Source organism: Prionailurus bengalensis, chromosome D1, assembly GCF_016509475.1.
Source record: "Prionailurus bengalensis isolate Pbe53 chromosome D1, Fcat_Pben_1.1_paternal_pri, whole genome shotgun sequence".
Taxonomy (NCBI): domain Eukaryota; kingdom Metazoa; phylum Chordata; class Mammalia; order Carnivora; family Felidae; genus Prionailurus; species Prionailurus bengalensis.
Genome location: NC_057346.1, coordinates 115,437,708 through 115,464,934, shown reverse-complemented (window position 1 = coordinate 115,464,934; position 27,227 = coordinate 115,437,708). Strand labels below are relative to the sequence as shown.

Here is a 27,227-nt window from a genome sequence, read left to right as displayed (position 1 = left end):
GGACAGGAAGAACCTTTCTGAGCCCAGCTTTCTACAGCGACGCCTACACCCTTGCCGTGTGCAGTCTGGTAAGCGGACTGAGCCAGCGCGGGCGGTGAGAGGCCAAGGCCCCTCTGTGCAGCCCTGGGCTGACACTAGGTCCTACCAGGGGCCTGGGGTCCACACGTGAGAGGGCCTCCTGGTCCTGCCCCAACCTGGCCAACGACCGGCAGCAGTGAGGGCGGGGTGGGAAGGGCCTGGGTTCTCAGGCACCCCCCCCCCGCGACTACCCCTCCCCACATCGCTCACGAGGCCTGGGTCCCGGGCCCCCTCTACCACCGCTCGAGGACCACAGCAGAAACTGAACAGAAAAGAAGAGTCTGTATTTTGCTTATCAACTGGTCACTCCGCTGCTCAGGAAAGCACACGTCCGCTTGGAGCCAGGCCTAGAGCAGGTCGTAGAAGTAATCCAGGCCCTGGCCCAGCTCCCACATGGACACTCCGACGCCCAGCTCCCTGGCCAGCTCCAGCCGCACCTGCACAGACTGCAGGCCCCGGGAAGCGTCAGCCCCACCTGTCACCCCCTGGCAGCCCCCCACCCCGGCCGCCAGGGAGTAGCAGGTCAGGCCCCGAGCTGACCTCCGCTGCTCACCGAGGGTAAGGGTCACTGCGGGGGGAGGGGTGTGGTACCTGCGCCCCCACCCCCAGCACACAGGCGGGCCCGTGAGTACCTTCAGAGTCGGGTAGAAGACGATGTGCCTCCCTCCGCGGCTTCTGCAAAAGGATGAGCCTTCTGCCTCTGCCCACCGCAGCTTCTCCCAACCCCACCCAACGTGGAAGTGCGGGGCCCTCCTCCCTGTCGGCAGAAGCCTCAGGTCCTGCTGGAAACGCCGCCCCACGGGTCCGCTCCTTGGGCCGGATCAGCCCTCGGGGGCAGGGGTCGAGCGCAAGGCCCTGGGGCCCTTGGCCAGCCTGGGCATGCACAGCCCTCAGCTGGGGCCTCCTCCGGACACTCACTTCTTGTACTCGAAGAAGTGTTCTGCTGCCTGGCTGTCCCACACGATCCGGGGCCTGTGGTCCTTCAGCATCTGGATGTACCTGCAGGGAACCGGGCACAGGTGTGGGAGTCCTCGAGACAGCCTGACACCGGGAGGGTCACGGTGGCTGAGGCTGTCACAGTCGGGCGAGGACCACACGTGTGCCCCGGACACAAGTACAGGAACACAGGATGGGGCGCGGGCCACTGCCCCCCGTGAATGTGCACTAGGGGTGGGGGACGGTCAGAGACGCGACAGACGGCTCCGATCTCAGGAGCCTGTGAGCTCACTGCTCTGGGCTGCGCCGGTGGGAGAGAGACTGCACCAAGGGGCTGGGTGTCCTGACCAGGCCTCTTGCTGTGACATCTGCACCATGAGTGTCCAAGTGGACAGAGTGAGGGCACCTGCACTCAGGGTGTGGCCTCTGTAAGGTACACGGAGCAGACCAGGCACGCGACTGCCCTGAGCGCCACAGGAGGTGTGCGGGGCATTCAGGTCAAACCACAGGCCTCTGAGGAAGAGCGGGCCTGGGGACAGTCCCCGGAGGTCCCCAGCCCAGCTCTCTGGGGCCAGCAGGCAGGGGCAGTGGTTTCCGTGCCCTTCCGGAGGCCAGGCTGCCCCAGCGTTGCCTTTCTTGCCGTGGACAGGGCTGCCTCACACCCACAGCAGTCCTTTCTGACTACCAGGAGCCAGGGGCTTGAGACTGCGCCCCTCCCGGCCCCCTAGACGCATGCAGAGGACAGGTGACTTCCCAAGGTGCCGTGGGGCCAGGAGGGCCGGGCCTCCTAGTAGCGGGTTCATGAGTGCCCCCTGGCAGACAAGTGCCGGACAGGAGGGGACGGGTACCTGCTGGCAAGGGGGGCACCCTGCAAGTCCAACCACCCAACATTAGCGGATTACCCTTAATTAAAACAAGGTTCTCGGTTCGCTCACATTATTTGCAATTTTTGGTCTGAGGTCTCTGTGAGAATCCAGGACGTGCAGGGCAGAGCATGCAGGGCCAGACGGGAGGGTGTGTGTGTGTGGGGGGGGTAAAGGACAGGGCATTTGACCCAGGCTGCCCCTGAGTCCCCAGGGTCCCAAGCCAGGGTAGTGGGCAGATGCTGCAGGATGGGCCCTGGCTGGGGGGTGGAGGGCACGGAGGCTGGGGTCGCTCCCCTCTAGGTGACATGATTGGGGGCACACAGGACCCCGTGCTCACCTTAGTGCAGCCCCGGGGACACAGAGAGGCCAGTGGGGAGCAAACCCTGGGGAGGGCACAGTTGGGCACAGACCAGAGCTGGGAGGGGAGGGTCTGAGAGGGAGAGGAGGCAAACGAGGAGGTGGGAGCCAGAGAGAGAAGCAAGCGGGGAAATACTTCAAAAGTGAGGGCGGCAGCATTTCCCCAAACTGACCCAAGTGAGCCCTCAGCCGCACACCGCACGGCTCTGGTTGCAAGAACCGCCCAGACCGGGCGAGCCCGCAGACAGAACGCAGACTGGGGTCGTTGGGGTGGGGGTGGGGGGGTACTGCCAAGAGGGCCCAAGGGTGCTTTTTGGGGGAGGAAAGCGTGGAATTTGAGGTGCCGGCTGCACAATTTTGAGACAAACGCCCCGGCACCCACCCTCTGAAACGGCAAGTTTATGGAGTGTGGAAACCCCCCCCCCAAAAAAGGTACAAGACCTAGCCTAAGGGTTCCAGGAACGTCAGGGAGAGAACATTCCTCACCAGGATGAGGACATTCCTGGGCCTTATGGGGGAGCGGGGCAGGGGGGGGGGGACAGGGACACCCATGGAGACCAACCAGCAGTGGCTCAGAGAAAGGGTCCGACGGAAATGGCAATGAGGGTGCACGTGTGCGGGACCACCACAGAGGGAGGGGGGTGCCTCCCACCCCAAAGGAAACTGGCATGTGGCTTCTCACCTTCACCGGTGGGACCTGAGGTCTCCCTGCACTCAGTGCAGGAGCCCTGCCCCACGAGACCAGAGGCACAGGACGGGCTGGACCGAGTCTAAGCCACCCACTCGTGCCGGACCCACCCACACCCCAGCCTCGGGAGGGGTCCCTGCCAGCCCAGACCCGACCTCCCATTGGCAAGGGGGCCTGATAAACACGCAGAGGGGGACCCACGTGCCCAGTGGCCTCTCCTTGTTACTGTTCCCACTGCCCACTGCCGCCAGAGTCCCCCGAGCTGCCCCCACCCCCACCGCCCCGGCAGCTATGTCACTGGGGCTGGGCCCTTGCTGCGTCTTCTCGGGCTAGATGTGGACGGGGTAGGGTCTCCCTGACGCAGGCCTGTGCCATGAGCCGCTCCTCTGTGGGTGACACGAGGACCCTCGCCTGCAGGCCCCACCCACAGGCAGCAGGGCTCCTCCCCAGCTGCCTTTCATGGGCTGGGCCTGGAGGAAAACCTCCAAAGTGAGACAGGCCCACAGCAGAAGACCCCTGGGGAGCCGAGCAGGGACAAAGGCAACTCTAAAGCCAAGCAGGGCACACAAGGAGGCCAGGGCTGAGACACAAGACCAGGGTGCCCGGAGGCGGGACCTAGCAGAAGGAAAGGAAGACACAGACCAAGGCGCGAAGACAGAGAGAAGGCACAGAGCCACAGGAAGGCGGCCGTGAGAAGCCACCCAGGGAGGCTGCCGAAGGGAGACCGGGCACAGGACAGCGACACCCACGGAGCAGGCATCCCCACGAGGTTCCCCGACAGCTCCCTGCCCATGGGGCCTCACACAGACCTGCTGTCCTCAACTGGGGGGAGCTGGGTGCCCAGCACCGTCGTCTGGGGCTGGCAGGTCACAGGGACTGGCCTCACTGGGAAGCATCCTTCCCCGAGCCCCTGGCACCCTGGCTCTCACGGAGACTTCCAAGCATGACCCGCCCTTTCCGGACCCAGCTGGCTGTGCTCCAGCTGGGGATCCCCAGGCAGGGGCAGGAGATGGCCCAGCAGGGTGGGGATTGCCGGCCCCGAAGGTACATAACAGGGGCCCATGTGGATTGGTGCCGGGTATCTTGTGGGGCCAGGCTGGGCCTGCCAAGGAAGCAGGACAGCCTCTCAGGAGAGGGGCTTTGCAGGCACGGGGACCCGCAGACGAGCACCTAGACTCATGCTACCTCCTGGGGCGTTTCACAGCTGCCCAAACTCCCTGAAGTTAGGGAGTGAGCAGGCCATACAGAGGAGCCTGGACACGGTCAGGACAAGGCCCACGTGTGGCCCAGGGATGGCCAACAGAGACTAGTGAGTTGGGAGGGAGGGAAACTCAGGATGTGAAGCAACAGCCACTGCAGACGGGGGCCCCCTGAGGTCCCTTTGGCGGGCACAGAACACTAGCCTGGCTGGCAGAGGCCGGGAGACCACACGCCGGGCCTGAGGGGGCTGGCCTCCTGCCCCACCACGGGGTCCTGGCTCTGTCTGAGGCCGAGCAGATGGTGAGGCGGCCGATCCCCCACTGCCCTGGAAGAGGCGGAGGACACCTGCCACAAAGGGCCAGGTCTCCGTGCCGGAGCGGCCAAGACAGGGAGGGCACATAATCCCGGAGCAGGCTGCAGGGGCTTCCGTCAGCACCAAAGCTGGAGAGAGCCTGAGTGACCGTGGGGCTCACCAGCGGCCTACACCTGGCCCGATGTCACCTGCATGGGGAGCAGGGCCTGCCGCAGCAGGTTTCGCAGGGGAGCGGGGGAGCTGGGGTGGGGGGGGAACTGGCCAGGGTGGCATCCTGGTGAACTGCATTTCTAGGGTGCTGCTCCTGAGCCCTCCCCTCCCCCCGCAAACAAAGGCATCAGTGTAGAGCCAGCTGAGCTCTTCCGTCTGGCTCGCTGGATCAGAGGGACGCGGCCCTGAGAGGGGCATGTGTGTCAGGCCTTCCTCCCCTGAAGGCCAGGAGGACTGTCCGCAAGAGTCAGGCTGTGGGCAGAGGACCCCCACGGGGGCCCAAGGGGTGCTTCACTGTTGGCGTCCCTGTTGGTGTTGCAGGGGCCGGGGGCACTTGGGGGCAGGGGGGCCTCTGCCGGGTGTGGGGGGAAGGCTCACACCACATTGGGGCCAGCGTCCATCGCCCCATCTGGGTGTGTCCTCCGTTTGCACCAGGAGCTGCTGTCATTCTACGACATCCTTCCTGGACTGCAGCTCTCACCCTGGGACTGGCCTGTAGGGGAGGCGACCCCTCTCCAGGCTGGGCTCCCCTCTCCTGGAGGGGGTGCCCCTCCTGATCCCCCTCAGTCCTGCAAGTCCTCCACGGGGCCAGCTCCCTGTGACGTGAACCCCAGGGAAGGTGCTGCACCGGGGATCGTGCTCCGCTTGAGACCCCGCTTTGGCAAAGGTCCCCCATCGCTGAGTCTGGCCGCGTTGGGGGGCCTGTGGGGAGCGGCCTCGTGAGGGCTGCGTGCCTGCCCCTCCCCCACCTTGTCTGGGGCCGAGGCTCCCTCCTTAGAACAGCAGCTCTCTCTGCCCTGGGGAGCCTGTGCCCTGAGGCCCTTTGACCCGCAGCCTGAGGTGGCCCGGGGGATCAGGAGAGTCCCAGGAGCCACCATCAGGATGGCAGAGTCTCTTGCCGGGTCTCAGGGCACCAAGCCGGGCCCCATTCTACAGCTCGGCAGGAAGGGGCCTGGGGTGGAGAAGAACACAGCCGGGTCCGTGCAGGGGGCCCTGGGGCAGCCCTCCACTATGGCCCTCCCCGAAGCAGACTCAACCCCTCCTCTGCTCCAAGTCCCCAGGCGAGGCAGCGCCTGGTGCCCGGAGGCTGTGGCACTGACCCTCTCTGCTTGCCACAGGCCTCTCACTTCTGTGAGGCCCCTTAGCCCCTCTCTGTGGGGCAAACCCACCAAGTAGGGCCTGTGAGGTGTGTAAGCCGTGGCCCTGCTGAGCGGAAGCTGGGGGCTGGAGCTGCTGTCTGCTCGCGGGATCCTGGGAGGCGAGGCGGGGGAGGGGGGTGAGCACTCACGCCCCTGGGCCGTGTATGCGGGGTTAACAAGCCTGACACTCCACCTGCCATTGTGCTGCAGGGCCGAAGTTTAGTGAATAAACAGTAACTCTCCACCCTTCAGGTGGGGACAGAGATGAACCGTGTCCCCCAGATTCCTATGTTGGGGTCCTGACCCCCAGCACCCCAGAATATGACTGTACATGAAGATGGAGACTTTACGTAGGTGACTGAGGTAATACGGGGTCATCGGGGTGGGCCCTGATGCCAGGTGACGGGGATCTTTAGGAGAAGTGGGGATCAGGACACAGACACGAGCAGAGGTTTGACCCCGTGAGGACACTGGGAGAGGGCAGCCATCCACACCCAAGGAGAGAGGCCTCTGGAGGCCCCGGCCCGGCCCACGCCTGGACCTGGGGCTCCGGCCTCCAGGACTGGGGGACGGTGACCACTGAGGTTCAAGCCCCACGTGTGGTGTGCACACGGCAGCACAGGTGGCTGAGCGGCACCGCAAGGCTAAGTCCCCTGCCCCCCACAGGCCTGGGCCAGCGGAGCCCGAGGCTGGAGCAGAGGCGGGTGGGGGCGTGGGGGCCCTGCATGATGCCTCCCTCAGCAGCAGGGGGTTCATCCTCCTATCCCTGGCTGACCGGTCGGCAGCTCCCTGGAATCCTGGGGCCCGGTGCTGGGAGCCCGAGCTCTGGATGGGGCTCTGCCTACTGCCTCCTTGGGCCAGGCACCGGGTGAAGGCTGTGGGGAAGAGCGGAGACACCAGCAAAGCTTCTGGAATTTTCTCAGCAATTCCATGTCAGAGAAGTGCATTAGGGGACCCGACCAGAAGGACAGAGAGACAGGAAGGGGGAGCTCTCAGGGAGGGGTGGCCGGGTGCCGAGAAGCCCACTCTGCTGTTGGGAGATGGGGCAACGCCCCAGCGATTGGCCAGGCACCACAGCAGCCCTCCCGGAGCCGGGGAGCTGCTCCTCGGCCTTCTCTCCCCAGCTCCTGCCATTCACGTCACATCCACGCCGTGTCCACGCCACTTCCCAAGGCCCTTCTCAGCAGAGAGGGGCAGATCCAGGTTTAGGGATACAGAATGTGCCCAATGCCAGGGGCCAGGACAGGGGTGGGCAGCACAGACCCCAGCACCAGCTGTGTACCCAGAGGACACGGTCCTGGCAGGGTGACCACTTCCGAGCGTGGCCGATCTCGGGGTTCGTGGAGGGGCCGTGGAGGGGCCGTGGAGGGGCAGCTGAGGTGAGGGATGGCTTTGGGCCCTCATGGGCACTGTTCCTTGTCCTGGAGGCCCAGCCCACAGAGCAGGAGGGGCCTAGAGGAAACAGAAGCCCCCCAGCCCGCTGGGCAAGTGACTGGGAGCAGCCCCTTCAAACCCACGAGTACAGTCAAGGGCCAACCAGGCAGCCCCCGTCCCTCCACCGAGGCACAGCAATGGGAGCAGCCACGGACGGCAGCCCACCCCCTGCCCCCCGCACCCGCTTGGCTGACATGCCGTGTGCCTGATGGTGTCAGCCCAACTGGTGACCCACAGAGACCCCCCCTGCAAGGACAGCAGGCTGCAACAGGCGTGCACCCAGGTCACAACGTCTGGACCCGCTCTCCATGGCTGGCTCACACGGTTCCCAGGCACCCGAACAAAGATTGAGAAGATTCAGCGCCAAGGCGCCCAGTGCCCAACAAGGCAAAATCCACAATGTCTGGCGTCCCACCTAGGGGCCCCAGTCTGCAGAGCTCGGGCCAGTCGGGAGCCTGGGAAGGAGAGCCACCAGCTGAGCAGACCCAGGACGGGCCCACCTCGGAGTGCGAATGTCACAGCCCAGCCCACACGTGCGAAGTGCAGGACACGCGGAAGAGAAAACCCAGTGTGAACTTCAGGATATGACGGGGAAGCACAGGCTGCAACACCACGGAAGGCGCGACAGAGACACCAGTCAGCGCCCCTGACAAGGCCGACAAACATCCCACAAAAGGGAAAACAAAACGAGTATCGGCGGCAGGAGACAAATCAAGTGACCTCACACATGCTTGAGGGCCCGAAAAAGAAGACAAAGGGAGAGAAAAAAACGTTTGAAGAAACCAGCCAAAAATTTTCCAAATTTCACGAAAAGTATAAATACACAGGTCCCAAAAGCTCAATGAAAACCAAGTGCAAAACACATAAAACCCCAGGAAGGCGCGTGATAATCAAATCCCACCGGGCATGGGGGGGGGGGGGGGGGCGGTCTGGCTGGACAGGACAGCTTAGAACCACACCCCTAGCAACAGTATCTTCCAGAAAACCAACGCAAAACAAAGCTGAAAAGAATTCGATACCAGCCAGGGCACCTGGGTGACAGTCAGTTAAGCATCTGACTCTTAATTTCGGCTCAGGTTATGGGTTGGAGCCCTCCGTCGGGCTCTGTGCTGACACCGCGGGGCCTGCTTGGGACTCTTTCTCTACCCCTCCCCTGCTCACGCCCTCTCTTTCTCTCAAAATAAAGAAAGTTAAAAAGAAAAACAAAAAAACACCATTAAGGAAAACAACTTTGATACCAACGGACCCGAAAGGCAAGAGACCTCGGGGGCCGTCGGGCAGGAGACGATGGCAAGGGCAAGTGCGGATGTGCACGAGCGCCTCTCAGGCCAGGCCCACGTGCCCCTCGCTGTCGGGAGGTGGTCTGCGTGCCCACGGACGGGGGGTGATCTCAAGGCGGGGGTCCCAGCTGCGGTGCTGGGATGGGGCCCCCAAACCAACAGGCTCAGAGGCTCCGCCTACAGGCAGCAGGCGTGTGGGGTCAGACTGCCCCAGGCCTTCTCCCTTGCTCTAAGCCACCACCTCCAGGAGACACACAGACCCACTGGAATGAGGGCCAGGGGCGCAGGACAGCACCGGAGGTCACCCACGTAGTGGGGAGCCCTGGGCTCACCTGGTTCCGACGACAGGCTCACGGGCATCCCTGGAGGCTGCATAGTCCATGCCGTAGAGGTTGAGCCCCAGGAGGATCTTGCTCCGCCACTTGGACTTGGGGTCCAGGACCTGGACGCAGGCTCGAACCCAAGACAATGGTGCATTGGGACCGGGCCTGCAGGGGTGAGAGGGGAGTGGGATTCAGCAGCAGGCAGGTGTCAGGCAGGGGCAGGGTGGGAAGGAGGGTAGCAGACAGCAGGCCTCCCACAGTGGCTTCCAGCTGGACCCGTGCCGGCATTTGCTACGCCCGGGGCCTCCACGGGGGACAGAAACGGCAGTGGGCAGCACCGTGACATGTCTGCACCCGAGGCTCCCTTCGAGGCAGTGACCCCCGCCCACGGGAGCAACTTCTTGGCGATAAGGCGGGTCTGGTGCCAGCGGCCACTGTGCTGGCACAGGTGGACAACCCAGGATGGTGGTCCCGTGAGGGCTGCCCACTGCCCTCTCTCACAGGCCCCCAAAACGTGAAGGCTGCCCAATGCAGGGGCAATCGTGGGCTTCGGGTCCTCTGTGACCCTGGAGCCAAGAGCTGACAGTGGCACGGCCCCAAGCACGCCGGCAGGAAGCCAGGCCTTGTCCCTCTGAGTGTCCAGCGTCCAGGCCCCAGGGGAGGCAAGCACCTCTGCGCCAAGCCATGGAGCTCACGGGGTCCCTTGGTGCCCACACTCACTGCTGCGCTGTGGGGTAGTCATAGGTCATAAGGCTGAAGCCATCCAGCACGGGGGCCAGCTGCTCGAACTCCTTGTGAGTGAACATGCCCAGCTGGTCAGTCCTGCAGAGAGAAGCATGGCTGTCACTGCCCACCTCTCACAGCCCAGCTGACACCTGAGTCCAACTGAGGACAGAGCCAGCTGCTGGGGGGGGGGGGGATGGGGGGGGGAGAGAAGGGAGAGCTCCCAGACCATGCTGCTTCCACCCTATACCCTGGGAGGGGGGCAGTCACTTTCCCTGAAAGGTAACTTGTCACTCAGTTATAGGACAGCGCCCACAGCGGTCAGGGCCACATTCCCAGAGCAGGGGTGGGCCGGGAAGGTCAGCAGGTGGAGCCCAATGTCGAAGGTCAAGCAAAGGCTCATTTCTCTCTCTGTCCCCGCCCTCCATGCCATGCATCCCAGGGCACCACGAGATCAGCCCAGCTCCAGGACAGCCCCATTCCCACCAGTGGGCATGGGTGCCCCAGGTAAGCCGAGAGCCCAGGTGGTCCATCGTCTAACCCACGGCTGTGCCCGCAGCAATGCTGGAGACTGCAGCATCCCCAGGAGGACTCTCCACCTGAGACAGGACCCCCCTTCTCAGCCTGCACCCCCAAAACCCTGGTCAAGCGTGTCTGCAGGGACCTCAGTGATGGTCATCCCTTCCACAGGACCCTGTCTCAAGGCCGCCCCACTCCAGCCCAGAGCAAAGCTTCTCCAGCTGCCTTTGGGGGGAGCAGCTAGGACGCCAGGCCCAGGCCCCCCAGAGACACGGGGCACCTGCAGGACCTGAAGAGAAGCAGAGCCAGCAGACGATGGCCTCACAGTCCCGACTCTGATGAGCACCAGACACAAAGAGGCACCCTGGGATGCACCTGGAGGCAAATACTTTGCTGGGCAACAACAGCCATGCTCCCCAATGGCCACACTTGGGACAGGCCCCCGAAGTGGACCAGAAGATGCCAGGTCCCAGCAAAAAGAAGACAGGCCATGGGCAGCCATGTGAATATATCGTGTACCCTTCGGGCCTTGGCCTGGAGCACCACAAGAACAGCGGGCGCATCAGCTTTAGGAAAACGCTTCCCATTTCGAAGGCTCACCTGTCTCGAGGTAGGACATTCACTTAAGGACCCATGGACACCTAGGTCCTGCCATTTCTGGATTCAGTGGCTCAGGAGGGAAAGCAGGGCTGTGGGCTGCTGTAGCATGGTCCAGCAGGGGGTGCACCCCTTAGGCCCATGTCTCAGTTGCTGCAGTACCCAAGGGGCTTCTGGGGGGCCTGGCACCTTCCCTGCTCCACTGGGAGAGGGGACCCACCCAGGTGTGCAGGGAAGGCCAGCTTGCGGCAGGACCCAGGCGGGCATGAGGCCCAGAGAAATGAGCTGGAGAAGGCCCTACCAGACCCGCTTTCGTGCCTGCCACTGCTTGGAGCAGACACTCCTGATGACAAGCCACGGGGGACAGGGAGCTATGGGTTTTCAATACTCTGCCCCGAGAAGCGCACAGTTTAGGGAGGACTGCTGAGGTCTGGAGCAGACGTGACTCCTTGAGCCTCTCCTCCTTTGCTAATTCCAGTGGCTGCCCTGTGAGGGGTGGTTTCTAGAAGCTTCATGGAGTCCATCCCACAGTCTGCCCTCCCCTGTGCCCACCATACCCTTCCTGGGTTATCTAGCTCTTCCGGGCTGGTCCTCCATATGGTCGCCTGCCACAAACTGGACTCCCACACCTTCCTGGGACGGCCCTGGTCTGCAGACGCTTGTTCCCAAATCACTTTCTTCCCAGCGTGGGCATTCCTCCTTTCTGGAAGGCTGAGACCCCACAGCTGCCAGCCACGAGGCAGGAGGGCACTGCAGATGAGGGGTGGGCCCAGCAAACCTCGTGCGGCCCTGGCCTCCCTCTCCAGGCTGCCAGATGGCGGACGTGCAGTGCGCCTCTAGACAGTTTCTCCTGGACACTGACATCACTGGCCTGGATGGGGGCTGGCCCACTGTCCCACCTGGGGGTCTATCTTCTGCTCAACCTTCTTCCTGGCAGCTCCCTTCTGTGTGCCTCTAGGGCCTGGTCCCTCCCCCAGGACTCCCAACCCTCTGTCCCTCATTCCCTCCCGCTTCACCCCCATGTGGTGGACACCTCCCTCCTTCATCACCCTGACTGGCTGCCATGTCGGGGGCTGAGCCCCGTTGCTGCAGTCACCCCCACCTCTCATGGGGCCAACTGGTCTCTTCTCCAGAAAGGGTCCTGTCCTATCTCCCCAGTTCTCAAACCCCCCATGGCCCTGCGCAAGTAGCTTGACCCTCCACCTCCCTCCCCTGCTGGTATCTTCCCCCAGACACCACAGATCAGCCACCTACCAGCGGTCAACCTCAAGTCCTCCCCCTGACCAGCCCTCCCCAGGCTGACCCTCCCTGGGGTCGGTGCAGGCTCTGCGAACGGCCACTGGCTCCTGCCACCAGCCACGCTGCCCAGCCCCTGAACACCAGCCACAGAGCTGCCCCCATAGTAGCCCTGATGGGGCACCTAACTGGTGACGTGTGGAAGGCGGGGTCACCGTCCACATTCTTGCTGTTGGAGCATGCACGCCTGCCCCCCCATGGGCCCGGTCACCCAGCCCCTGCCTGCCTCTCGCCTACTCAGCCCTGTGGCTCCTCCTCCACCCGGAGCTGGTGTCTCCACCTGCACGTGAGGCTGACGAAAAGTTCCAGAGTACCAGGTCTGCTGGAGGCAAGGCTGTGACCTTGAGGGCAGGGCTCAAGGTCAACGTGGCTACCTGAGCCAACAGTCCCAGACATGGCCCACAGCAGGAAAAAGGCACCGCAGACTCCCTCCGGGAGCTGCTGTTCTGTGGGCTGCAACCAGTCCTCTGCCGAGAATGCCAAGAGGCACTGGGCTTGTCCGTTGGGGCGGCCATCTGCGAGCGTGTGGGGTAAACGCCAACAAGACGGAGGAGCTCCTGTGGGGCACCGCCAGCCGGAGCCTCGGGGGGAAAAGGCTGGGCTGGCTCACAGCTGGGACAGCACAGCCTGTGAGCCCATCAGCGCCCAGAACCCCCCCACCCTCAGTGCTGACCACACTGGCCACGGTCCCTCCCTCTGGGCAGCCCCCCTCAGCCGCCACTGTCCTCTCACGGTGGCTGCGGGATGAGGGGCCGGTCACGTACTTTCTGCCTAGGTGCCAGGAGCCCAGGTAAGGTAAGAGTAAGATGCCTGGGCACAGAGGGCACCAGCGGGAAAGCCAGGCCCGGGGGTGGCCCCTCAGGGGGCTCCAGCCCCTTTACCTTCCCACAGTCCAGCACACCCTCTGAGACCCTGCCCCACACATGCGTCAGACACTGCCAGGCTCTGGGGAGGGGTGGGGGGGGCAGGGGCGCTGCAGGACTGGGTAGCACCTGCTCTTAGCCTAAGATGCCCCCAGCCTCTAGGAGCTTACCTTTGCCGATAGCACCTCCTGCACCCATCCCACAGATGGCTCCTGAGCCCAGAGGACAGCAGGGTCTCCACTCGGCCAAGTACCTCCCACCCCCAAACTACCCACAGAAACTAGGAGACCCAGGAAATGGGCACCAAGCACCTATAGCCATGCCCACAGGCTCTAGAGAGTCTGCCATTCGGCCTTCCCAGGGCACGAGCTCCTCTTCCAGCCCCAGGTCCAGCTCCAACCTCAGAGTCCCAAGAGCCCACCCCGGGGCCGCCCCATGACACACGTGCACCCCCCACATATTCACAAACATGCACACACACTCTGTGTGTGGGAGGAAGGACAGACAGGTGGGGCTCTGGCTGGGCTCCCTCCTGGGCTGAGCACTACCCTCCCTGCTCTGTGAGGGAGATGCCGGCCTGTGGGACCCTCCCCACCCACAGTGGGGCCTGGGGACACAGGTGTGAACCCCACTCCCACTGCAGCCCACCCTGATGGACCAAGGACCCTGAAAGTGTCGGGGGGAAACTCAGATGGCAGGCTGACGCCCAGGAGATGCAAAGGGCATGGGGTACCACAGCCCTAAACCATGTGCCCAGGCCTCGGGTGGCATGCGCTGGCTGCCAGGGGGCATGAAGGCCAGGCAGGCCTGCCCCCAGGGAACATCTGTCTCAGTTGCTGGAGTGACCCGCAGACTCCGGATGAGCGTCAACTGGCACTTCTACGAGCCCGTCAGCCTGTGAACCACGGCGGGACGTCACAGGCCCCAGAGGCCCACCCGTGCTGCTCCCGCTCAACAGCTGGGTGGGCCAGCTGCTTCCTTCCAGGGCAGCAGGTGGGAGCCCAGTGGGTACCTGTGGGCTGAAGGGCTGGGCTGGCAAAGGCCAGACAGAGGCCCCTGTTGGTCCCGCCTGGGCCTTTGTGGTCCCCTCCCCTGCCATTTGACCCTGGGTCTGCCCTCAGTCCTCACCATAGATCTGGAGCCTCTCTGGTGCCCAGCACTGGGTAATACCCTGGGCAGAGGGGCCATGGTCCCAACAACTAGGGCCTGGGCGGCTCCACCTCCCTATTCCCTAGGTTCCAGAAGGGTTGCCCTATTGGGCTGGGAAGGGGGAACAGTCAGGCTTTGGGAAGGTGCTGTGACCACAGCCCTGACCTCCCAAGGGCACAGCAGGTGTGGACTCGTCCTAAAGCTCTACACTGTGGCAAGACTACACCTGACAATGGGAGTATCTATAAGATGCAGCCCCTCAAATTCAGGAACTTCCAGCACCTTCCAACATTTGGGGAAAGGGTAGCGCGTGCCCAGGGGGTTGACCTGGGTCCCCAGCCACAGCGAGCATGGCACTTACCCGGGAGTGACGGCCGGCGGGATGACCAGGATGGCCAGCAGCCGGGCCTGGTGCAGGGCTTCAGCCAGGTGGGTGAGCATGTGGATGAGGCCCCTGCAAAGAACCAGGAGATCAAGAACAGGAAGTCAACGGGTTTGACCCAGACCCGCTACAGGGCAGGAGCCCCGTCATGGGCACCTTCTGCCCTGGAGGTATGGGCTCCAGAGGCCCTGTGCACTTCACACACTCGAGCACCAGGGCAGCCCAGCAGGCCCCGTGGGGGTCACCTTCCACCCGAAGCGGGCTGATCCCTGGCCTTCCCTGCCCAGGATCACCCTGAGAATGACATGGTGAACAAAGGGCTGTCTGGGCAGCACCCCATCACATCTCCCAGACACACCGTCTGGCCAGGGGGTGACCTGCTGGTGGCTGGGTCAGCCCAGGCCATCAAACACTCAGGACCGGAACACTGAGGGCAGCTCCACCAACCAGGTCTTGTGCTGAGGGGGGAGCCCAGCCCCCTCACGTGGCCACCTTCAGCCTGGAAGACACAGCCGTCTGTCCCAGGCAGGGATGCACCTCCAGTCCTGGGACACACAGGAGGAGCACCTGTGGGTAGGTGTCATGTGGCACTCTCCACTTGTGCCTGGACATGTCTCAGCAGCGAGTGGGCCACCAGATGGGGGACAGGGAGGGAGGCGGTGCCATGGGCTCCTCCGGGCCCTAGAGTCACAGCAGGGATGCCCAGTGGAACGGAGGCTAGCGCAGCTCCAAGCATCACCTGGAAGCGTCTGTCAGGCACCCCAGTCCCCCTCATGCCACCGACAGGTTCTGGGATGGCCCCATGCTCTGGGCATTCACTCTGGCCTGGCCCTGCCAACACTGTGAGAGCACAGAGAGCCCTCCCCCCAGAGGGTCCGGGGCACTCTCACTTTCACCGGCCCCCCGTGTGGCCAGGGCATGGCGCCCAGTGCCCGCCTGCAGGCCCCACCAGCATGGCCCTGGTGGTCTTGATGGGAACGGGTGGTCACTGACCACCAGACCGGGCTCAGTGGGGGTGATCCCTGCTACCACGGTGACTCTCCCAGAAGGAGGCAACTTGGGCTGTGGTCAGGCTCACCCCTGGGGAGCACATGCTTCCATCAGCTCTGCCAACAGCTGTCACATTGAAGCACAATCACTGTCACTTGCTCTCCTGGCTTTCTGGATGGCCCCGGGGCTGCATCTTTGTGGGACGGAAAGGGTGGTGTCGTGCCTCTGGGGCAGCACCCACCAACTGGGAACCTACGGTCACCCCTGTGCCGGGGAACAGGCCTGCCACACCCTGGGTATGCATGGAGGGGACCTGGCCACTCGCTAGGTCTGGGCATCATCCCTGCCTGCTCTACTGGCTCAGGTCACTTGCTCCTCCCCACAGGACTTCTGTGGGACACGGGTGTCACGGAGCTGCTCTGCCACTGTCCCCATCATACACAGGCCATGTGCCCCAGAGCATCTGCCACAATGGCCTTTCCAGGCTGACCTTTGCAGAAGGAAACAGTGCCCTTGGACGCCTCGTCAGAAGCCCGGACGAGGGTGACAGGTGGGGACGGCCTCGTGAAATGTTCCCATCATGCCTCGCCACAGCCAGGCCCATTCCATCCTGGGAGACGGCTCCCAGGCAGCAACGTGCCCACGGCCATCTGCCAGACTGGCTCCTCTCTGCCCTACTCCACCTGGCCCCCTGCCTGCCCTGCCAACCGCCCCCTCATCACGTGCCTGCTACATCCTGGCTGTGGCTCAGGTAAACCCCCGCCCCGTGCTGCGAGCCCAGGCAGAATGCAGCTGTCTGGTGAGAAGCTGAATCAGAAGGTGCTGGAAGGTCACCTTGGTAGGGCCTCTGCCCTGCAAAGATCACAACAGATCCTGGGGAGGACAGGTGTGTGTTGGGGGGGGGGGGGGTCTGCCAACAGCCAGAGCCCCTCATACGCTGGCCCTGTGCCAGCTCCCGATAAACACAGCAAGTCACTCGACTCAGCTCTTGTCGTCTCCATGCGTCGTCCTGCACAAACTGGGCCTCGGGGCCCTCCCAGGGCTAGGGGCTTGCACCCAAGCGGGGTGGGAGTCACAGCTGCCCGGATAGGCCCGCCGCTGCATAGCTGGGCAGGGAGCCCCAGACACAGGCCAGAGCCAACAACACGCCCTCCCCCTGCGCGTGGAGACCAGAGACCCGCTTGGGGACACCATCTCTGAGTGGGCAGAGAAGGGACTGCGGCCGCAGGACAGGAGGGGGGACGCCTTGCGGGGGGCCCTAGCCCAGTGTTCGCTGATGGGGAAGCAAGGGTGGGGGGACTCAGGCTTTGAGCTGGGACTCCTTCAGGCGGGGACGTGGGGGGAGGCCGCTTTCGGAACTGCCGGTGGCCGGATGCCAGCCTCTGCCGCCCCCAGCACCACGCAGGCCTCCCCACCGCTCTGCCTCCACATCCCCGACAGAGGCAGGCAGTGGCTGCCACAGGAGACACTGCACCACTCCCCGGTCACTCGGGTGCCCCTGTGAGGCGCGCAGGCAGTGTCTGTGGGCCTGGGCGGCCGGCTTTCCTCCCAGATGACTCCGCCGCCCGGCTGACCGCTTTTCCTTGTCCCCAGGAAGGCTCTGTGGGGCTCAGCAGAGGCGTCTGGGCTGGTGTCACCGCCCAGGCCCCCATCTTCCCATAGGGTACTCTTGGGTGACGTCGATCACGTGGCCTTTACCACCCACACAGGCGTCCGGGCCCTCAGAGCAGCACGGTCAGAGCCAGACGCTGGCCCCTGGCTGTTCTTGAGGTGCTGTCCCTGTCCCCCTATGATGGCCCTCCCTCAGTCCTCCCTCCAGGACACTTGGGGGCCAGGAGAGCACAGAGCCCACTCACGTGTGCTTTTGGCTCAGCAGCTGGCTCCAGACCTCCACCACGAAGCCGTCAAAGTGCTGGCTCTGAAAAGGCACAGGGCGGGTGAATGCGGGTCCGATGACGCTGGTGGGGACGGGTGGGAAGGCAACGCGGAGCCAGCCACCAGCACCCATGCAGTGAGGTCACGGCAGGCCCAGAAGCCCCTCTTAGAAGGAGGCAATGTGGGGGTCCCCAAAGGAGCCGGGAGCAGAGGGGCCAGGTGCTCATGTGTCTTGTCCCCTCACACGCCTCCTCCCCAACCCCAACCCTGGGGACCTGAAGAACCAGCAGGGCGGGCGCCCTCCCAGGAGGGCAGCTGGCCGTCACCCGAGGGAAGCCTTCCTGGCCCAGGCGAAGACCAGGGCAGCAGGCCTCACCCCAGGGGACGTCTGTGGTCAAGGCGAAGACCAGGGCAGCCGGCCTCACCTTGGCCACCTGGACGATGGTCTTGCCCAGCTCCTCTACCTCGTCCTCGCTGTCCAAGACACTCCCAAAGTCCTCGTGAGTCCAGTCCTCGAATAGGAGTCGGGGCACTTGGGGGACAGACCCGCACACAGATGGTGACCCTTCTGTGCTTGGCCCTGCCCCCAGAGCGACCCTTGGCCGTCAGAGCAGGGTGAGCACACAGCTAGGCACCCACAAGGCCTGGTGGGGGGAGGGGGGGCGGTAGGTGGTACTGACCTCTTCCCCCTCACACCCCACGTCCCCGAGTGCCCGGACCCCCAGCTCCTTCAGCAACTCGCTGCCTGGCTCTCGCTGTCCCGTCCTCCCCACCGGAACCCCCCCACCCCTGCCACGGCTCCTCCTGCTCGGCCATCACCTGCTCCTTTGCTCCAATCCCCACACCCTGCTAGTCCCATCTGCACTCTGGGAACACCCTGGCCAGCTGCATGCTCCAGGACGGGTGGAGCTGATGTCATTCTGTCTAGTCCTGCCAGGGACACACACGGTGTGTGGCTGAAGGGCCGGGAGCCCCGCCAACCCAGGCCCACCAGACTTACCTATACGTAAGCCCTTGGCCTGTTTCCTGACTGCCCGCATCCACCCTGTGGGACGGGGAGAGGACAGTCGGTGCAGGGACACAGCCCCTTGCCCGCATGAAGACCCAGCCCACCCCCAAGGAAGAAAACGCTGGGCCCCATGCGACGGGGGTGCAGAAAGGCAGAACCGGGAGAGAATCTGCGGGTCCAGCCCCCTCCTCCTCCCACTCCTGCCCCCCCCTTCCCCCCCTCCTCCCTATGCAGAGCAGTCAGGACGGGTCAGACCCCTGGGCCAGTAGGGGGGACATCGTGGCCTCGGCCCCATCTGGGGAAAAGTGGCCTCCAAGGGGGCTGGGACTGTTTCTCGGAGCTGAGGGGGGCCTGAGGCCCCAGTCCCAGTGCTACCCAGTGTGTCCTCGGGCACTGCCCTCCCAGCATCGAAGAGCGGCTTCGGGGCTCAGATCTCCACAAGTAGCTAACGCACCCTCTCTCCAAACCCGAAAGGGGGACAGTTAAGGGAATTCGGGTGCATGCTCACGGAAGCGGCCGCCGTGGCTGTCGAGACAGCCACGCCCTCCAAGACACCTCCTCCCTGGACCGGTGTACAAACTGCCGAGGGGAGCAAGGTTGTGGCCGATGCCAGACAGTGGTCACACTGACACACATCCTCAGCTCCACACGCACTTCCAGACACGCAGAATCACATCCTCGTGCTCACACACACGGACGGGCACTCACACCCTTCTGGGCCCTCGGGACGAGCACAGATGGGCAGCAACGTGAGAACCTTGGTCCACGTCGTGAAGGCCTGTGACTTCGAACATCTCCCGACCGCGCCGCTTAAGCTGCAGCCACACGGGCGAGATCTGCGTGAATTTGCCCCCGAAGACCTTTGCAACATCATAGCCGTGGCTGTTCCACTGGCAGAAAATGGAGAACAGGTGAACAGGCTTGCAGCTGGGGACAGAGGGCCCTTGAGACACCTCTGCAATGGGACACCACAGAACCGCCTGTGCTGTGCAGGACAAGTCCCAGAAAACCCTCGGCATGACTCTCACTTCTTCGGGAGGCCTCTCTCCCGCTGCACCTGCACGGCGGTAGCCCGGGGAGGTGAGGACAAAGACCCCAGTGGCCGCCTCGCCCTCGGGACCTCCCCATCCACCCCAGGGCCTGGCTTACTGGAGTGACGTAGCCCAGGACGTCCCCAGCAAAGTGCCTCTCCCGGGCCTTAGGTGAGCAGTAGCTACGATGCTCCAGAACCACATCCTCAGCCCTAAGGTCCGTCACCACCAGACCCCGGTCTTGGACCGGCTTCTCTGAAAACTGGGTCTGAAACAAAAGCGACAGGAGAAGGTGGTCAGGGTCTGTCGTCAGGCAGGACACGGGGCCCTGAGCAGCAGCAGCGGTCTTCTCCTGAGCCAGGCGCCACATCCTGGGGTCAACATGGTGCCGCTGACCAGAGCCCACCGGACAGGCCCACCCTTGGAGGCTCCCTCTCCCATCCCAGAAAAATGGCGCAAGGGCACAGTGCATCTCATGTCCGATCCGTTCGACCGCTGTGAACATCACAGAACTGCGCCAGGCAAGACGAGAGAGCGCAGGCATGGGAAAAAGCAGAGGACGGGTGAGGGCTGAAATTTGGGCCGGTGGGGGAGGTGGGCACACCCTCGGCCCCAGCACCAGAAGCCGCTCGCTCCCTCCCAGGCCATCCGGCCAGAGCCCCTGGCAGCGCTGGCCAGCTGCCAAGAAGGCCAAGGCCCCAGCATCCTGGCTCACAGACCGCCGCATCACAGGCCTTGGCGCATGGCTCCCGTGGGCAGGAAGAAGGCACGGAGGGCCAGCCCCTAACCACGCTTACCTTCTCCAGCAGTGTCTTCGAGGCGGCCTTCTTGGCATCTGACTTGGACAGAGTAGTATGAACAGAGCTGCAGGCCAGAGCGAGCCAGAGTGTGCCGAGGAGAGCCCTCATGGTGGCAGTGTCACAGTGCAGTCCGATCTCGGGGCCCGGGGGGCTGCAGAGAGAGCAGACCACATGACCACCAGCAGTGGGGTGCCCCCTCTGTCAAATGGAGCATCCAACGGGGCCGGGGTCCTCGTGGCACTGGGCCAGGCACTGGCCTCAGGGCAGAGCCCTACCCTGGGGCAGCCCCAGTGGCCTACCCAGCTTCCAGCACTGCTGCGCCCCTCGTTCCCCTCAGGTGCCCCAGAAAGGGGCCTCCCTACTGCTAGTCAGCCTTCCCCATCGCCTCAGCCATCTAGGAAAATGGTGACTGCCCTCCACCAACCCAAAGAAATTGGGCTACTGGAAGGTTTAAGAGTAAAATAAGAACCACAGAAAGGACTAGAAGAAAATATGTAACTCGGGGCGGAGAAGGCTTCTCCAAGTGCATCCGCAACGACGGAGGTTAGGAAAGAAAATGCCAACAGAATTCATCACGTCAAAATGTGACACTTTCAGAGCACCTGGGTGGCTCAGTCAGTTGGGCGTCTGATTCTTGATCTCAGTTCAGGTCATGATCTCACAGTCAGTTTGTGAGTTCCAGCCCTGCATCAGGCTCTGTGCCGACAGTGTGGAGCCTGCTTGGAATTCTGTCTCTCCTTCTCTCTGCCCCTTCCCCCACTTGCACGCTCTCTTTTTTCAAAATAAATGGATGAATTTTAAGGAAAAAAAAAGTGACACTTTCGTTTAGGAAACAAAAAAGAAATTTAAAGCAATAAGCCAGAAAAAAAAATTAGAATATACTTCACAACACATTTCTACCCATTATCTACCCGTAACAAACAAAGAACTCTTATAAGTCAACGACACTCCAATAAACACCCCATTATAAAAGGAAAACGAAGAGATACACTTGTATGTCCTAATGCACAAAAACCCCTAACTCTATAATACGCAGGTACCTCATACATACGTCCTATCGTAAAGACACCCTGTAGAAAGGAATACCCCAGAATAGGAATACTCTAATACAGATATTCTGTAATAAAAATCCCATAATATATAGAAGTACCCCATATTATACATACCCCAAAATACAAAAATACCCTGTACTATAGAGATGCCTTATAATAGACAAGACACCCCGCAACACCCAGAGATGCCCTGTAGTAAGTACACTAAATACTCTGTAATATGCAGAAGTGCCCTGTAATACAGAGATACCCTGACAGATCCAGAGGTGCCCTGTAATATACGGAGATACTCTGCAATACTCAGAGATACTTTGTAACACCCAGAGGTGCCCTGTAATACCCAGAGATACCTTGTAATTCTCAGAGGTGCCCTGTAATACCCAGAGGTGCCCTGTAATACAGAGATACCCTGACAGATCCAGAGGTGCCCTGTAATATACAGAGATACTCTGCAATACCCAGAGATACTTTGCAACACCCAGAGGTGCCCTGTAATACCCAGAGATACCTTGTAATTCTCAGAGGTGCCCTGTAATACCTAGAGGTGCGCTGTAATACCCAGAGGTGCCTTGTAATACCAAGGTACCCTGTAATACACAGAGGTGCCCTGTAATACCCAGAGATACCTTGTAATTCTCAGAGGTGCCCTGTAATACCCAGAGGTGCCCTGTAATACAGAGATACCCTGACAGATCCAGAGGTGCCCTGTAATATACGGAGATACTCTGCAATACCCAGAGATACTTTGTAACACCCAGAGGTGCCCTGTAATACCCAGAGATACCTTGTAATTCTCAGAGGTGCCCTGTAATACCTAGAGGTGCGCTGTAATACCCAGAGGTGCCTTGTAATACCAAGGTACCCTGTAATACACAGAGGTGCCCTGTAATACCCAGAGATACCTTGTAATTCTCAGAGGTGCCCTGTAATACCCAGAGGTGCCCTGTAATACAGAGATACCCTGACAGATCCAGAGGTGCCCTGTAATATATGGAGATACTCTGCAATACCCAGAGATACTTTGTAATACCCAGAGGTGCCCTGTAATACCCAGAGATACCTTGTAATTCTCAGAGGTGCCCTGTAATACCTAGAGGTGCCCGGTAATATGCAGAGGTGCCCTGTAATACCCAGAGGTGCCTTGTAATACCGAGGTACCCTGTAATACCCAGAGGTGCCCTGTAATACAGAGATACCCTGACAGATCCAGAGGTGCCCTGTAATATATGGAGATACTCTGCAATACCCAGAGATACTTTGTAACACCCAGAGGTGCCCTGTAATACCCAGAGATACCTTGTAATTCTCAGAGATGCCCTGTAATACCCAGAGATACCTTGTAATTCTCAGAGGTGCCCTGTAATACCCAGAGGTGCTCTGTAATATGCAGAGGTGCCCTGTAATACCCAAAGATATCCTGTAATACCCAGAGGTGCCCTGTAGTACCTAGAGATGCCCTGCAATACGCAGAGATACCCTGTAATACAGAGGTGCCCTAAGCCTGAGAAACAGCACCTCAGCTTCACAAGCAATCAAGGGAACAGACACTCAGTGTCGGGGAGGCCTAAAGAGAATGAAGCTAATGGCGTAACCCGGGCAGCAGCAATTCTCCCAAGCTCTTCCTGGGAATTCAAGTTGCAAAAATCTTTTTGGATGACAATCTGGTTGTAAATACACTTTCCAACATGTGTTTCCTGTTACAAATTACACTTTGAGGGACTTCCCCACTTATGTGAAAAATGCACGAGAAGGTTCACTGCCACTCTGTTTAAATGGTAACACAGGGGCACCTGGGTGGCGCAGTCGGTTAAGCGTCCGACTCCAGCCAGGTCACGATCTCGCGGTCCGGGAGTTCGAGCCCCGCGTCGGGCTCTGGGCTGATGGCTCAGAGCCTGGAGCCTGTTTCCGATTCTGTGTCTCCCTCTCTCTCTGCCCCTCCCCCGTTCATGCTCTGTCTCTCTCTGTCCCAAAAATAAAATAAAAAACGTTGAAAAAAAAATTAAAAAAAAAAATGGTAACACACATTTCCCTACACGAGAATACCGACAGACGCTGTGAGGCTTGCAATGCACTGTTGGTGCAAATGCTACAAAATGTCAACACACACACACACCACAATACCATCTTTACTGAAAAATTCCTGTGTATCGGGTGCCTGGGTGGCTCAGCCCATTAAGCATCTCACAATTTTGGCTCAGGTCATGATCTCATGGCACTGGGATCGAGTTCCACATCGGGCTCTGCACCTCTCTCAAAAATAAGGTTACGTACACACCATACAGAAAGTACGAAAGGGGACGCTAGAAAGTAAGTGAGCAGGCTATTCGGACTGCTGATCATTCTGATGTTGGCGTCAGCTGCTACTTTTTGGCTTTCCTGCACTGGACTTTCAGGAGCTGTGCAGTTCATTTTTGGGTTCTGCCCCCACTCCCAGCCCCCGCGATTCTACTTCATGGCAGCGGAGTACCAGGTGGGCCCAGACTGGCTGGGGTCTTTCCCGAGGCTTTAAGGTGTGCAGGTGTGAAGTGTGCCGGTTGACAGACAGCCCCTTCCAGACCAGCTAAGGAGCCACTTGGTGGCAGAGCCAGAGGAGACCCAGCAGGTCCTGGGGAACCAGCCCAGCTTCCTGCCCAGCAGGCAGGCACGTGGCCTCTCCCTCTGACTATGGGCATCCCTGGGGTCACCAGAGCTCTAGCCAGGCAGGGCGTGCCCTGTCAGGAGCTGGCAAAGTCAGGCCCTCTGCAGCACTCACCCCTTGATCCCCTCCACCCCGCTGACCTCCTGGCCAGGAGCCTGTTTCTACCCCTCCAAAGCCCTCCTCCCTGCTTCACAGAGCAGCACAGCAGCACAACTTTGGGCTGTCACTTCCCTGGGCAGGTTTCTACACTGCGGCACCTGATACACCTACAGCATACCTGCGTGGGGCCACCTGGGGTGAGGAGCCCTGGAGGTCCCTCCCCACGAGGCAGGGAGGCACAGACAGCTGGCCCAAGGGCTTCGCAGGACAGAAGGGACAAAGCCGTGCAGAGGTGCAACAGGGGCAGCTCTGAAGGGGCTATGGGGAGGGAGACAAAGACCAGGTCAGACTGCCATCCTCTGCCCCCTCCCCACCCCTCCCCAGCAGCCCCTCTGCTGGGTGACTTTGTGGTATCAGAATCATCAAGGACAACAGCTCCTGCCGCCCTCCCTTCTGGTGACAACAGCTCGGACTTGGGCTCCCTCAGTCACAGCAGGGGCGGGTGGACAATACTGATCCGGTCAGGCTGAGACTACGGCCGCCAAGCTAGGAGGAGCTGGGGCTAGGAAGTCCAGCCACCATGAGGCCAGAAAGGCACCTGAACCAATGTGCTTCCAGAACACAGGCCTTGCACAAGGGGCTGCAGAGCTGGGGTGGGTTCTACGCATGCAGGGACGCCTGTACCTGCTGGCTGAGCCACAGGGAGTGGGGGAGAGGCCCCCCATTTTTGACCCCAGCCCCTCTGGGTCTGCTCCATGACCTCAGGCTCCTTCTCAGCTCCAGGATAGAGGTCTGGGTCGCTGAGGACGGAAGGGGATGAGAAACCAAGCGGGAGGGTGGTCCTCAAGCAATCCACAGTGGCCCAGGGTGTGCCCCAGCGGCCTTCTTGCCCTCTGTCCACGGCCTGCCACCCCGCCTGCTGCCCACCCACCCAGAGACCCTTCGGCCAGTGACTTGCCCGGCCCCTGACCTGAGGAAAGGGTGGAGATGGGGCCAGTCTGGGGAAGGACGACGGACCCCGCCAGCCTCTGTGCACAGCGGAGGGGAAAGTGGAAGGGGAGCCACACTGAGCTCAAGGCCTGAACTGGGACTGCCACACCATCCTGGCGGCAACGCGAGCAGGCTGCTCACGAGCGCTGGGGACACAGCGTGAGCTACCGTGACACGCGGGGGGGCTCAAGCGGCAGCAACGCCCGGCCCCCTGCTGTGCAGCGTGGGCCCGGCCACCCTACCCCACGCCTGCGCCCCCTCGCGTCGGTGTTTCTTCCACACACACCAATGATCTCTGGGAGGCGCGGGTCCCGCAGGGTGCGGTGCGTAGCGACCCCTTCATGTCTGGGTCGCCCACAGGGCCCTTGGGAGGCAGGGGTCTCAGATCTGCGCTAACAACCGACAGCCCCACTATTCCAGGGGCTCCGAGCTCTGGGAGGACTGTCAGCAGCGTGCTGACCAAAGGACGGCAAGTCACAGCAGTGACTTTCAGGTGGTTTTTGAGACCCAGGGTAAGAGTCGGCCGCGGCCCGGTGCACGTGTGCACCAGGGGGAAGCCGCTCATCAGAGCTAACCCTGCTCCGTGGCGCACGCACAATCCCTCTATTTCATTTTTAAGAAACGGAGATTTAGGGGCGCCTGGGTGGCTCAGTCAGTCACATGTCCGACACTTGATCTCGGTTCACGTCGTGGTCTCAGGGTTCACAAGATCGAGCCCCGTGGCGAGCTCTGCGCTGACAGTGTGGAACGTGGTTGGGATTCTCTCTCTGCCCCTCCCCCTGCTTGTGCTAGGTCTCTCTCAGAATAAACAAACATGAAAAAAAAAATTGATTTTACCATCAAGTTGCTCTCACTATTCAGTGGTGTGCAGTTTGAGAACCGCGGACTGGTGGCGCCCCGGGGGGCGTGATCTACACGTGGCCGGACCCCGAGCCAACTTGCTGGCTTACAGAGTGCTGCTGTTCCCCGGGGCAGGTCACGGCCACACCAGCCGTGGAGCCAACCGCATTCCTTGTCGAGGGCGAGGGCGAGGGCGAGCACGCTCTGGGGAGCGAAGGCCGCGGTGGGACGACCACAGCCCTGGTGACATCTATTGACATCTATGGACCACGTGCTCCGCGTCGGGGTCTCGGACACAGGAACTGGGGTTCATGGCGCTCAGAGATGAAGAGTACGTGGCGCGTGGCCACCGTGCCACCCTAACTCAACAGAGCTACGGACACAGGACCCCACCCGTGGCTCGAGGTCCAGTTCTGCCACCAGCCCACCCTCGCCGGCTCTGTGGGAAGCGAGGGGCCACCAGCCACCTCCTGCGTGGAAAGTCTACAGCTTTCAAGACATCGGGCTGAGCGAAGAGGGGTCCAGCCAAGTGCGCCCCAACCCAACCCGCACAGGGACACCTGGCCCGCGCTCCGGGGACGGGGCGGCCGCCACCCTCGGTGACCCCCACCTCAGCCACACCGAGCGTGCTGGTCACACTCGCTGCCTCCAACTCGGGCCCCTACTCTCACGCCCTCGTGCCCAAATCTCACACCTCCACTCGCTCACACACCCGCTCACACCTGCCGTCTCACTCCCGGCCCACACTCACGCCCCCCACCCGCTCACACCTGCTCTCACCCCCCCACACCCACCCCTCACACTCGCACCCGCTCTCACACCCATCCACACGCTCACTCCCGCCGCTCACACCTATCCCCCCACACCCACTCTCTCACACCCGCGCTCCCCCGCGCCCCCTGCCCGGACGCGCCCCCGGCGCGCCCACTTCGCGGCGCGGAACTGAGGCCGTGCGAGGAGGAGGAGCGGGCGCCGAGACGCGGGGCGCGGACGCCACCCCAGCCGGCCGCCGCGGGGCTCACCTTCATGTCCCGGAGGCCGGCCGGACCACCCTCGCGCGCGGACGGAAATCGCTCGCAGGCGCCGCCGGAAGTCCCGCCCCAGGACGCTGGCGCGACGCCGCCGCGCACGGCACGCTGGGCCGGGGGCGGGGCCGAAGCCGGAGGGCGGGGGGGGGGTGGTCAAGGTAGCGGACTGGGGTACAGGCGGCTGCTGGGGCCGGGGACCCGGGACCCGCGGTCGGGGCAGGGGGCGGGGTGGGGGTAAGGGCCGGGGCCGAGGGCAGGAGTAGGGCCGGGGCCCGGGTAGCGGCCAAAGCAGGGGGTCGAGGTAGGGGATGGGGCCCGGGCCGGGGCAGGAGCCGTGGGGGGGACAGGGGTCGGGGTAGGGGCCGGGGCAGTGAGGGGGCAGGGGGAGAGACCGAGGCTGGCGCTTCTGGGGAGGGCGGCACCCCGGCGATGCAGCGAGGCGGCCACGCAAGGACCGTCGGGAATCGCCTGACCCGGCGCCCCTCCTTCCCCACTGGTGGCCGCCCTCCAGCCTGTCCGTCC

General features: G+C 62.3%; 1 protein-coding gene across 2 annotated transcripts; it reads right to left on the bottom strand.

The window, feature by feature from the left end:
- Positions 1–341: 341 nt before the first annotated feature.
- Positions 342–26,824, bottom strand: CHID1 (chitinase domain containing 1). 2 transcript variants are annotated; one of them, XM_043582073.1, is made up of 14 exons: positions 26,700–26,781; positions 24,026–24,165; positions 20,056–20,209; positions 19,377–19,526; positions 18,985–19,117; positions 18,219–18,263; positions 17,644–17,750; positions 17,200–17,261; positions 14,333–14,425; positions 9,545–9,646; positions 8,834–8,989; positions 997–1,077; positions 711–753; positions 342–524 (listed from the first exon to the last, which is right to left on the bottom strand). In XM_043582073.1, the coding sequence occupies exons 1-14, from the start codon at positions 26,703–26,705 to the stop codon at positions 426–428; spliced, it is 1,371 nt and encodes a 456-aa protein (XP_043438008.1). In that variant the 5' UTR covers positions 26,706–26,781; the 3' UTR covers positions 342–425. The 2 variants fall into 2 exon arrangements, with proteins under 2 accessions (XP_043438008.1, XP_043438009.1); XM_043582074.1 differs by lacking the exon at positions 24,026–24,165 and having other exon boundaries at positions 26,700–26,824.
- Positions 26,825–27,227: the final 403 nt, after the last annotated feature.

What these genes read in the sequence shown, in the direction of transcription:
- CHID1 (XM_043582073.1), bottom strand. An exon ending in GGCCAAGGGCTTACGTATAG is followed by an intron (nt 17,751 to 18,218) that starts GTAAGTCTGGTG and finishes CTGTCCCCCAAG; the next exon opens with TGCCCCGACTCCTATTCGAG. An exon ending in CCGCCGGCCGTCACTCCCGG is followed by an intron (nt 9,647 to 14,332) that starts GTAAGTGCCATG and finishes TTCTCTCTGCAG; the next exon opens with GACTGACCAGCTGGGCATGT.